Below are 12,944 nucleotides of genomic sequence, written 5' to 3' on the forward strand. Positions count from 1 at the left end.
TGGCATCTAAGAAACACTCATCTGTAGGTCACAGGTAGAAAGAAGAAACCAAGGGTGACATCTGCAGTCCCAACACCTCTTTGCCTCCTGTCCCTTAGTTCCATTGATATGACATGGATTCCTACTGTTTATTCCTACTCCTAAATTAGAGAAGAAAACTAATAAACTGACCACCTTAGATCCACATGAAGTTCAAGCCTCCTAGGAAAAATAACTTGACTCAACATTATCAACCAATGGAAACGGCAGCATTTTCAGTAGTGCAGCAAAAACTGGGCTTCACCTATGAAACTGCTGGCAAAGAGAAACTGGTGTTCTTTCCAGCAAAAAAAATTAAGTCGTACATTAAGCAGCAGTCTAGCTGATTGATTATAACTATCTCCTGTTTTCACCATTCCTGAAGCTTTAATGACTTCTCAAAGATCACAGAATCATTCAGGTTGGAAACAACCTTTAAGATCATCAAGAACAACCGTAGACCTAACACTGTCAAGTCCACCACTAAACCATGTCCCTCAGCACCACGTCTACGCACCTTTTAAATCTCTCCAGGAATGGTGACTCCACCACTTGCCTGGGCAGCCTGTTCCAGTGCTTGACAACCCTTTTCGTGAAGAAATTTTTCCCAATGTCCAGTCTGAACCTCCCCTGCTACAACTTAAGACTGTTTTGTCTCGTCCTGTCACTGTTACTTGGGAGAAGAGACCAACACCCACGTTACTAGAAGACAGAAGTAGCATCAACCAAAATACAGTCTTCTTGCCACAGTGAACAAAATTGAGCAAAAAAAAAAAAAAGTTATTCCTGCTTTAATGACATCAAGAGAAAAGTTGAGAAACTCTTGGCAATTTTCAGAAACTGTGAGAGTGTAATTAGTATCTTCTGCCTCAAGCAAACAGCAACATGCATCAAAACTTCAAAATTAGGGCTAAACATTACTCAAGTTTATGTAACAGAAATATAAGTGTAACCATATTAAACTAGGCTTGCATTTTTACCTTTTATAATTTCTTTATACATACACTTTTGCTGAAAAATCTTTCATCATGCTGTTTGGATGTCTGGGACTTTGTTTCTCTAAGGCTAATATCCCTGTTGGAAATCTATAGTGTGCAGTTACAAAAAACAGTGAACACCTGTAAGTGGCCTCTTAGATCCATAAAGGTGTGTAGTTCATACTCATTTGTTAAAGTGTACACTCTGTCCCATCCACAGAGAAACCAACACAAAAATACATAGCTGAGGACGAGGTCAGAGGGAATTAGCTTTTCTGTGGATAGCTACATGCAAACTGGTGGGTTTTTTGCCTCTTCCAAGGGTCTCTGCCAACTCAGGTTTCCTTTTGATCAAACGGAGATCAATGAATTTAATGGAACAATCTTTGTTCCTTTCCACGCATGATATTTTCACTACAGGCTAATTCCCAGACAGAAAACAAAGCTCACTTGGACAAGAAAGAAGAAAGCTGCCTTCAGAAGGGGCGGGGGGGGGGAAATAAAATAAAATTAAAATAAAATTTAAAAATCACCATAAGTGCAACAAAAAGCCTAGGTTATACCAAATCTCTCTCTTTCTCTGATTGAAATAGGAAGCGAACTGAAAAGGGAAGTGTCTTTATTCAGATGCAATTCCAAAATAACCTGTGAAGAACAACTCAGGCAAATAAGAACTACTTAAGCCTTTGGGAAATATGATCTTATTTCTTGTATGAAAATGCATCTCATCCCAAACAAGCAGATGCAAAAATCTGAGGTAAGGTGAAATGAAAGATTTAAAAGAGGGCTATTGCACACAGATGCTACCACAACAAAGAGAGAAAGGATAAAAACCCAAACCAACCAAAAAAACCCACGACACCACCAAACCAAAAACCAAACACAAATGGAGTCAGGGGATCCTGATGGTTTGGCCAGATTGGTAGGCTTTTTGCTAAAAGGAAGAAAACTAGAAACAACAGGTATTTCTTCTCCTTTGTGTAATTCAAAGGTTTAGTCAGGGCTGAACCTATAAAAGATGTGAGCAGAGTGGCTAAAGGAATATTCAAGACAAACTAGAAAGACATGAGGAAGAGACATAACGTTTTCCATTCCACTTCAGTGTGTACTTGGAGAAAAGGGGCACATAACAAAGAAAGACCTGTAGCAAATTAATCTATCTTCTCATTCCCCAAAATGAAAAAACATCAAACAATCTTAGTTTCCTGTCTATGAAGGAACATGATGAGAAGAAAGCACAGTCTTCAGTGACTGTTCCCAAACACCACATGTGGGGGAGCTGCAAAAACTACTTTAAGAAACCCCTTGTTAGATGCAAAACAGGAACTCGATGGTACGTGCTTGGGCGTATAAATGTCAGTGCCCTGATCGCTATCTGTCACTGCAAAATAAGCACGTTCCATCTGACTAGAGGACTCATCTCACCATGAAAAACTTCCTGGGAGTTGTAAATCAAAACTCATGTGTTCAAAATGCTCTAAACCAGCATTTCTGAAGATTATTCTCTTCCTTGTCCCCACTGAAAACTCCATCTCAAAAGAAAAAGTAAAAGGAGAACAAGGGAATTCCATTGCCTAGAAATACTAGTCTACCGACAAACATTTTCCTTTTGTATTCCTGTACATTTCAAAGCGACTAAATGCAATCTAACCTCCAAACAAGTTATTTATTTAGAAATATGTGTAATGCCTCTGTAATGTCCTCTCTGCCCACTAAGTTTGAACTATTTTCCCTCCCAGTCATTTCCTTACCTAGAGTGTGAATGGTGTATCCTATGTTTTCCATTCCCAAGTAAACTTCTGAAACAAAAATCTAATAGACTTGTAATTAGATGTCACTATTGTAAAAATATCCTCTGATTAAGAAGCAATTTGAAGAGCTTTATGATCTTAAAGATTGAGAGAAAAATGAAGATCTTATTCCCTGAACAAGCAGGCAGAACATCTTCATCTAATTATCTCAGGATCATGTGTGAATTTCCTGATTCTCTCAAGTTGGCTCAAGAACAGCCTGGGATTACTTTTTGACTACAGATCTGTTTCATCATCATAATCATTTGTGAGCTTCTCCACAAAGCTACACCATGCGAGATGCTGCAGCAGTTATGTGACATGTTGAAGTCAGCCAGGTGCCAGATGCCCACGCAGTTGCTCCCTCACTCCCCCAACCAGTGCAAGTTGTTTTCGGGCATCCCAGCAAGAATCCCACTGCTGAGTAAACACTGGAAATACCTGTCCTAAATGCTTAGGAAAGGAACTGATACCTCTTTTCCACAGGTAAGCTGGAAAACTTAAGAGAAATCATCACCACATTATACATGCGTGCATGCTCGAGTTAAGGCATTTTAAGCATTTATTATTCTTTCCCCTCCTCCTTTTAACAAATTTGAGCTCCCTGCCTAAATCACTGAAATAATGAATGCATTGCTTAGCTCAATAAGAAACTCCAGCACACAGTAAATCATAACCAATAACGCTGGTCCTGAAATAAAACTATTCTCTTGTAATAAGTTAAAAAAAAAAAAGGACAGCAGACATGCAACATATTATTAGAATTTTAAAAGCTCTCAAGAACTTAATTAGCACCTACTATGAAAAGACCTACCTATTTCACAAAGCTATAAAGAAAAAATTCTCATCTTTCATCTGAAAGAAGATTTAACCAACAGAAAACCAGCTCAGTACCAGTCTCACGTTGTTATTCAACAGCCAGAAACTGGAAAGAAGCCCCTGAACCAGTGAGCCTGTCCGCAGTGTGTGTGTGCATGCCCAATTCCTGCAAAGGTTATTGGAAGTTACATACACAGACGGAAGGCATGACAAACTCTCAAACTCCAAGCAGAGCATAAAAATGGCTATGCAAATATATGTATCGATACACATAAATATGCACAGGATCAGATTTTGTGAAGACAGCATTATGATACTTTAAAAAGCGTGTTACCACGAGCACATGGTCCTCTTGAAACAGTCAAGGGGAAAACTCTAAGGAACAATCATTTTCTGCTTGAAAATTGTGGTCTTGGTAGGAACATGTTCTTAAAAAGTATGTAAAAATTTGTGCATAAAAACCCTATAACACTCAGAATAAGTGAAAAGTAGGTAACTGACCTGATAAAAATATACTTTCAGTTCTTCATTACTTCTGTGCTTATTTTCACTTCGACAACGACTCGCCAGTGAGAAGCAAGAGATCAAGAGAGTCAGCAAACCAGTTGCTACGCTGCAAAAATAAACAAAAGAACAATGAAATCCCAGGCAATATAATCAAAACGATCATGAAATTTTCAGAGAAGTGTTCTTCATTAACTTGAAATAATTCATTACAGTGTCAAGACTAAATAGTAAAGCAAACTTCAACATTCAGCTTTAGAAAAACAAAATCCAATCCAGAATCAAGTGTCTTTTTTTTTTTTTTTTTGGTAGTAGTCTTTTTTTTGAGGGAAGAGGCAGGAAAGTAAGAGGGGCTGCATTTGTGGGTGTGGTATGGGGTTTTTTGGGGTGTGTTTTTTGTTTTTCTAAAACACAAGCTTGCCATCCAGAAACACAGCTATGGTCCTTTCATGGCAGTGGCAAATAAATAAATAAATAAATAAATCTCCATTTTGGGTACACATATTGATCTGTCATCCATTATTTTTAGGCACTTTCGATTACCTCCACATAATATATTGAACAAAACAGTAAGAGTGACCGGTGATCTAAAGTTAGTGGTTTCAAGGTTTGTCAGGTTTGCAACCTAAGAGGGTAATTAAACCACCATTACTATCAAATACATCGTTTTGTTTAAATTCAACAGCAAGATTGTCATTCATCGCATAAACACAGAAAAAAAAAATACTGCTTGGCATTACTGAGTAAACCTGCTAATTATGACACTGTTCCAAAATAATAGGCATGATTCATTAAAATATCAATACTCATATCACCTCTTATTGTCTTGCTTCAGTCATCAGGCAAACAGAGGAACTGTAAGGGCAGAAGTGTTTGCATGAGTTTCTTTGTCATGCTGCATCCTTGCTATGGAAGTAGTCAAACCACACAGTAGTGCCCGCTTCCACTTGTCCCTTGGCACCTCCCACCAAGAGACTCCACACAAAAATGTCCATTTGTGACTGCTTCACTCATTGTGTTTTCTCAGGCATAACACAAAAATGTACAAAAACCTCATATTCAGTAAAATCAAGCTACTTAGGCCTATCACAATAGTAAGTTTCAAGTAATGATCTAGCAAACACAGGAACACAGTTGCAGACTACTGACTCACAAAACGGAAACTGGAGTGTATCTCTGGAGATCAGACCAGTCCAGCTCCCTACTCTAAGCAGCACCAGCTACAGCAGGCTGCTAAGGGCCATGTCTCGCTGGGTGCTAAACACTTCCACTGGTGGAGACTCCACAGCCTCTCTGGGGAACCTGGTTCCAGTGCTTGGCCACCTTCAGCATAGAAAAGCTTTTTTCTTATGTATCTGGATTTTTGCCCATTTCTTTTCTCTTCACTGGACACTGAGAAAAATCTGTCTGTCTACTTTACTTTTCTCCCCCAGACAGGTATGTATATAAATCAACAAGATCCTCTTGAGTCTTCTCCAGAATAACCAGCTCCAGCCATCTCAATCTCTCCTTCAGACTCAGCAGTCCCAGCTCTTGCTCACTCTCCTGTGGCAGATGCTCTAATCCCTGGTCCAGAATGTCCACATCTCCTTCTAGAGAGCCCAGAAATGGACACAGCACTTTCAGATGCATCTCACTAAAGCTGATTAGAGAGGAATAATCTCCTTCCTCATCATCACCCTGGTGATGCCAAGGATACTATTGACCTTTCCTGCAAGGGGCACATCGCTGGGTCTTGGCCAAACTAGTTGGTCGCAACCTGTCCTGGTACATGGAAATTATTTCTGTTCAGGTGTAGGACTTTGCACTTCCCTTTTTTTGAACTTCATGAGCTTCCTGTCTGTTCATTTCTCCAGCTTGTTGAGCTCTCTTTGAAGGGCAGCATCTCAACCTGCTGCATCAATCACTTCTCCCAGTTTTGTATTACCTACAAACTTGTTGAGGGTCCATTCTGTCCCATCATCTGAGTCAGTAATGAAGATCTTAAAGTACTGGCACCAGTACCAACCCCTGCTGCACACCACTAATGACTGGTCTCCAGTTGGACTTTGTGCCAGTGATTACAGTACTTTGAACTCGACAGTTCAGCCTTTTTCCAGTCCACCTCACTGTCCACTGCTCTAGCCTGCACATTATCAATTTGTGTATGAGGATGTTATGGGAGACAGTACAAAAATCCTTGCTGAAGTCAAACTAACATTCCTTGCTCTCCCCTTGTTCAATGAGCCAGTCTTTGCATCTTAGGAGGCTACCAGGTTGGGCAAGCCTGATTTCCCCACCATAAATGCATGTTGACTACTTGCAGTCAGCTTCTTGTCCTTCACATGTTTAGAAATAGTTTTCTTCCAAGATGAGTTGCTTAAGTACCTTTCCAGGGACTGAGGTGAGGCTCACCAGCCTGTAGTCACTTGGATTCTCTGTCTTGCCGCTTCCAGAAGATAGCAGTGAGAATATCTGCTTTCTTCCATTTCTCAAGATCCTCTCTCACCAGCTGTTGCCACAACTCTTCAAAGACTCACGGTGACAGTGGCCAGCTCCCTCAGCTCTGTGGGGTGTATCACATCAGGGCCCACAGACTTGTGCAAGTGCAGCTTGTTTACAGGTTCCGAAACCCAATCCTCTTCCACTAATGTTATGTCTCCCTTGCTCCAGACTTTCCCACAGGTCTCAGCAGTCTGAAGGCTGCAGTTCCTGATGGCCACTCTTACCATTACAGATGAGGGCAAAAGAAGGCCTCAGACTTTTCCATGTCCTTTATCACCAGGTCTTCCTTTTGCTGCTGAATGTTGTCTTGTTGCACTTTACATCCAACACCAGATTCAACTCCAGGAGACTCTGACTTTCCCAACCCCTCCTGCATATCCAGACAGTCTCTATGCTTCTCCTGAGTCATCTGACTCTGCTTTCACCTCCTGTATGCTTCCTTTTCATGACTGAGTTGAGCCAGGAGCTCCCTCTTGGTACCATACAAGCTGTATTAATGCACTGAAGAAGCCCTGACCTGACATACCATGCCACTGCTCAAGAACAGATTTAATAAATCCACCTATTTCTCTCTGGCACTCTAATTTCTCTCTCCTGTATCTTCTCTTCCAGCATCTCCTTATCTTCAATATCCTGAGTGTCACATATACATGTATTTTTAATTGTTGCTTCAAGCCTTTTCAGCTTCAAAACTCCCTTGACATGATTCAGACTGGCAAAAACTGTTTCAGAGGTATAACATTTCATTAGAGTAATAAATAGGAAGATGTACAGCCCAGGTAAGGTGACTGTAAGTAAGTGTCAGAGGGGAACATATGAAGGTAATTTAATTCCATTTTGACTTCTAAGCTGTGCTCAAATGTTCTATAGAATAAAAAAAAACACCTCAGTTTGGACCATCAGAAATACACACATATGTATGCTGCGAGGCTGTAATACAGCCAAAGCAAAATCTGCCTTGAATACTTCTAACGTACCCAAGCATGAAGACTATGAAGGATTTTTAGCAGACAGATTTACATCACAGTGAAAAATATCAAGGCAGAACGTCAAATATCTGGGCTCATAATTCTATCCGCAATCCTATATTACTGCTCAGGTCCCATATTTTACTGAGGACTGGGCACTCTGGCTCTGATAGGGCACCGTATCTTTTGTCAGTCAGCAGAAGGAGCTGCCACCGTCTAGGTCAACTGAAGCGTCTCTCTGCAGTCACTACAGTGATACCACGAGCCTGATGCCTTCAGGCCAACCAACTGGACTGCATCCAGCTATGACAGAACGCTTCAGTGATCAAGGAGCAGCTCACAAGAGACAGGGACAGATAACAAAGATGCACTAGAAAAAAAAATGCAAATTAACAACTGTAGAAAATCAGATGAGCAACACCAGAAAGGAAAATGAAGCAGAAGTGGAAAAAGAAGAGACAAAGGAAAGATCGAGGAAGAAGAGAGCTCTGCCTGTCCTATTTCCCTGAATAATTTGCTAGATACAGAGTGCTATTCAAAGCCAGATTATTCAAAATGAGATGGAAGAATCCAGAAACATGCTGTCAAAGTAAATCGCTTTTGAATAAATGTTCTTATTCACATATATCAGTGCTATTTATCATGTTTGCACCCCAGTGAAGTTCCTCCTTTATTAATGACCTTAATTTTCATGTAAAATTTGTGAATTTTTGTATTGTGAGAAATGTTTCCCTCCAAAGAAATTACAAAATAGAACAAAGAGCAAATGAATGTGGCTTTCTTTGAAGTACCGCAAAAGAATTAAGTCTATTCACATTCACATTAGTGAATAACTGAGGTCTCTATAATCATGTTATTTAAATTCTGAATTTCAATACCTGTCTCAGCCAGCTTTCAATAACACAGTTCCTCACATGCATCAAAAGTCAGCCTAAATTTTGAATATCAAAGAGAGAAATAAAAAAATTGAAAGAACAAGACGGAATTCTTACACTAGAGGAATGTTTGGTTCTCTTCCTACAACAGGCATTAAAGGAAATGCTGCCAGGAGTACACACAGAAGAGTCCAGATCAATGCTGTTGTCTGAAGGAAGAAAAACAAACGGGATTTTTTGGAGGTCACATGCACAGACAATTGTCTCATCAGAAATAAAGTACTTTGGCAAGCTACTAACAGCTACTAGCACCTCCCACATGCAAAAAAACCCGCATCTATCAAGAATAAAATTAACTGAAAAAGGGCACAGAGTCAGTGGTATTCCAGCACTTCAATTTAAAACAGAAAAGATTCTCATTTACACAGCTGTCAAAATCCTATCAAAGACAATGAGAATTAAAGCTAAGCTTATGCTTAAAGGCACTTTTTCAAAGCGTGGCCTTCACACATTGCAGTCACCAGAAAGCTGACGCGTAACCTTATGGAAGAAAGGAATAAAACTAATCTCATCAGAAGTTTGCAACAGCTAAATAATCACCTACTCTCTAGCAATATGGTAACATTTTTCAGTCTTTGAATCTGAATGCCATTTGATTTAACCACCATCATCATCTAAGTAGTTCTCCACATTCCTTGCTATGAGGAGAAAAAAAACCAAAATTGTCCTGGGTATTTTATTCTAAATAAAGGCATGAAGAGCTATATGACTTGAAGTTTCCAATCTCAAGTCAGATTCAACTTCCTACAAGGAAATTTTCAGTGCTACAAAACATATTCTGCATACACCCAACTTTAAGACAAGTTACTTGATGACTCAAATTAAAAATTGTAAATAAATACAAGCTTCCATCTTGACAGTTCCTGCAGAGCAAGACTTAGCAGTTTGACTCGATTTTTTTTTTGCTTGTTTTAATTACAATGTTAATGTTACCCCAAAACTCTAGGTTTTAGGTATCCTGTGAAATAAGAGTTGTTTGTATAAACTAATGGAAGAAACGTCTCTCGTGTTAAAGACTGTGCCCCTTGACAACCATATCTAGAAAACTGTTTTCCTGGGCAAAACAGTACAGAAAGCTGCCTCTGAGGAACAATGTGTGCCAGCTGATTGCAGACAGTAACGAGTTGACACGGGATTTTCAGAGTGGTTTGTTTGTTTGTTTTTTCCCTTTTGTTTTTGTGACAAATAATCATATTACTTAAATAGTGGCAATCATGCATGTCAACACTTTTATCACTCTGACAATTTGATAAATCATGTGCATTTCATATGATTTTAAGTCAAACACCTTTTACTTATCATGAACAGAAAACAAATAGCTAACTCATACCTACCCAAAAACTCTTAAGCAGTCTTCTTATCTTGTACAACAGATCTATCCAGATCTTACTAAATTCCCTTGTCTTGCTACATTCTGATCCCTGTCATGAGCAGCATAAGAGCATAAGTGAACAAGAATCCCAAGCAGCATTCCAAAGAGACCAGTCCTAACATTCTAAGATGCAACCAGCTGTTAGCCATTTAAAATGTTCTTTTTAGGTAAAGCAACACAGTACCTTTGCTTGAACCCACAGTTGTGTGATCACTGGCCATCCAGCAAAGATAAGAAGACCAATAGTAAGTGTAGAGCGGTAGAAAAAGCTGAAGACCTAGTAAAAAAAAAAAAAAAAAACAAAACCACAAGCACGTTAACAAAACTTGCAATTCCTCAAAGAGGTAGTGTGTTAGCAATGAGATACCCTGTTGATACATACAGGTAGAATACTTACTAGTATTTCAATTCCCAGTGTACAAACCAAGAGGAATCCTATACACTGACCAATATGAAGTGACAAGAGATTTGCAGCAAGGTCTTGAATAACAGGAAGTCTGTTCAAAATGAAGGGCGGGAAAGGGGTCAGAGCACAAGAAATGTTTTGAGTATTGCTAACCCTGCCTGCTGTGGGTGATGGCCTGAGGCTCCTTCTGCCCAGTTTTACTTGATATAAAACCTACAACAAAACCCTCCAGCTTTTTCCCACCCATTTCTGGCACATCTTCACCAGCATTTGGACAAGCTTCAGATTATTCTTTATCCAAATCAACTTGGAGTTTATGAACATTTTTGTTTATGCTGTGCTTAATGTCTGTCACAATGGATGAAACATTCAGAAGCTTCAGAGAGAGGAAAAAATCCCCAGTTAGCTTTTCCAGTGTTTTATGAGGCAGCTCATTATCCAGCTGCAGTTGGTCTCATTTCCTCTGAATCATACAGAGTTGGTATCCACAGAATGGCCAGTAGATTAGGTAGGTAACAGAAATCAAGCAGTTAACGAGTATTTTTGGATTTGGAGTAAAAGAAGATCCAAACAAGACATGTTTGTTTCAGTATCGGAGCACAATCCTCAACATGACTGGCATGTGTTCTCCAAAAGCAGCAGTTCAGCATACTGGACATTTTGCAGGATGAGTCTATTTGAAAATTATTGAAGAAAAGGAACAACCTGTCACTCCTTCCAAAAGAAGTCAGCTGCTACAAGTATTTGCTCAAGATTTTCGCACCCTTTTGCTACGATTATGAGAGTACTAAAAACATTTTGTCTTGGAAAGATACTAATCTATTTTTGCTAGTAGAAAAGATATCTTCTAGCATTGGCAGTTGTATCAGTCAGTTTGGAAACTACTCTGTATACCAAATGAAATATAAACCAGAGTCCTCTGGAATGTCTCAAGAAGCATTTCAGGCAGTTCAATAAAATTATATCTAACTTATTCTTCCAAATTAGGGGAAGAACTTCATTATCAACAAAAAGGAAGCACAGACCTGGTTCTATAAAACATACCTTGTAAAAATGTATTCTTTACTTACTCTTTCACAACTGCATACCATACTGGTACTGGCAAGAGACAGTATATGTAGTATGTCCAAGGACATGTTTGAATCAACAGGAAAAAAGCTATTATCATTCCAACAATGGCAAAAGCAGAGAAGAGAACAGTAGATTCCTGAAAAACAAATGGTTGGACAAACATTTCTGAAACAGTAATAAAATGTTTTAAACTACACACTATTTTCCATTTCTTAGTTACACAGTAAATGTTATTTTAACACAGTCACTCAAGTTGCTGTGTGTCTATGTACACAACTCTGGACGCTGCTCTGAGCCAGATGAAAACAAACAAAAAAACCCACCAAAACCACAACAGTAGGATTTAAAGATCTAATTCTAAATATGCCTCCACATAAGGTCCTACAGTAAACTCTGCACAGGGAAAGCACACTTGCACGATCTGGAAGCCAAATGTATGCAATATTATTTATATTCAATGGGTACTTGAAATCCAGTGGAAGTCAGAGATGCTAAGGGTCTTGGAAAATGAACTCTTAAATCTGGATTCCAAAGCCTGACTTGGAGCATAACATTGAGTTCAAGTTAACAGCATTACGATCAAAACGTTTAATGAAAATTCCATGAGCACGTTTCCTTCTCCTGCTTGAGACGTAAGAAAACTAACTAAATTATAATATAAAGCATTAACTCCTACAGGAAAAACAAAACAAAACAACAACAAAAGCCCAACAACAACAAAAAACAAACAACCCTTCAGGATCTAGGGACAGCTAATGAAGGAGGCTTGTGACCAATCTTCCACAGAAGAGATGGCCTTACTGAAAGAACCTCCATTTTCAAAGTACAACAGATGACTCAAGTCACATTGCACTGAAAGGTTCCTAGCATAGCTAGAACTGTTGCGATATTTAATCTTAACCTACAATGCCACTTTTTGCTTTTGTAAAAACAAACAAACCAAAACCAAAAAGATATGAGATGAGAACATTCTCCCTACCATGTACTGAAACACATTCTTGGACTGAGAGAATTGTAAGGAGGAACATCAAAGAGAAAAAGGAAAATTTTTAGATGGGTAATCTCAGGCAGGCAGGTTAGTTCTTAACCATCAGGTAGCAGCAATCTCTCATTTGGGCAAAGAGGAGCATTTAAATAAGCACTCTGCAACTGCCTTTCATCTTGTCATTGAAATACCCTTCTTTATTTAGGGACATTTGGATATCAGAAGAATTACTGGTAATGGGAGATTATTTACAAGTTTTAAATAAACAGTTTTATCTTTAAGTATTGCAACTTGACATAGCACAGGCAGCTTTAGTGACTGAGCAGTCTTTAGCAGATTGTGTATGTAATAACTGAAGACACAGGAATGTCAGGTTTTTTTAATAAGTTACGTAGACAGATATGTGACTATGCTAAATATGCTGAGAAGACATTCAATCAGCAGACACACAGACAGGTTAACATTTGTTTCTGCACATCCCCTCCCTGTAACTGACATACAACTGCCTTTATTTAAACTGACGGCAAATGCAAGTTCTAAATGATTGTTACAATAGAATTTCTGCTAGGATATGTCATTAAACTAAGAAAAAATGTGTCATATAGAAAGCTGACA

The 12,944-nt window shown here is 39.0% G+C and overlaps 1 protein-coding gene across 4 annotated transcripts in view; it reads right to left on the reverse strand.

Annotated features, from left to right (window-relative positions):
• The window catches only part of PIGN (phosphatidylinositol glycan anchor biosynthesis class N), a 108,421-nt gene that overhangs the window by 30,577 nt on the left and 64,900 nt on the right, over positions 1–12,944 (reverse strand). For 3 of the 4 annotated variants that reach the window (XM_065830877.2, XM_071804512.1, XM_071804513.1), the window contains 6 exons: positions 11,344–11,480; positions 10,265–10,364; positions 10,052–10,144; positions 9,830–9,916; positions 8,553–8,644; positions 4,106–4,217 (listed from right to left, as the gene is read on the reverse strand). In XM_065830877.2, the coding sequence (XP_065686949.1) occupies positions 4,106–4,217; positions 8,553–8,644; positions 9,830–9,916; positions 10,052–10,144; positions 10,265–10,364; positions 11,344–11,480 (621 nt within the window). The remainder of the gene's footprint in view (positions 1–4,105; positions 4,218–8,552; positions 8,645–9,829; positions 9,917–10,051; positions 10,145–10,264; positions 10,365–11,343; positions 11,481–12,944) is intronic. The other variant, XM_071804514.1, reaches the window with a different exon arrangement.

Source organism: Patagioenas fasciata, chromosome 2, assembly GCF_037038585.1.
Source record: "Patagioenas fasciata isolate bPatFas1 chromosome 2, bPatFas1.hap1, whole genome shotgun sequence".
Lineage (NCBI taxonomy): Eukaryota > Metazoa > Chordata > Aves > Columbiformes > Columbidae > Patagioenas > Patagioenas fasciata.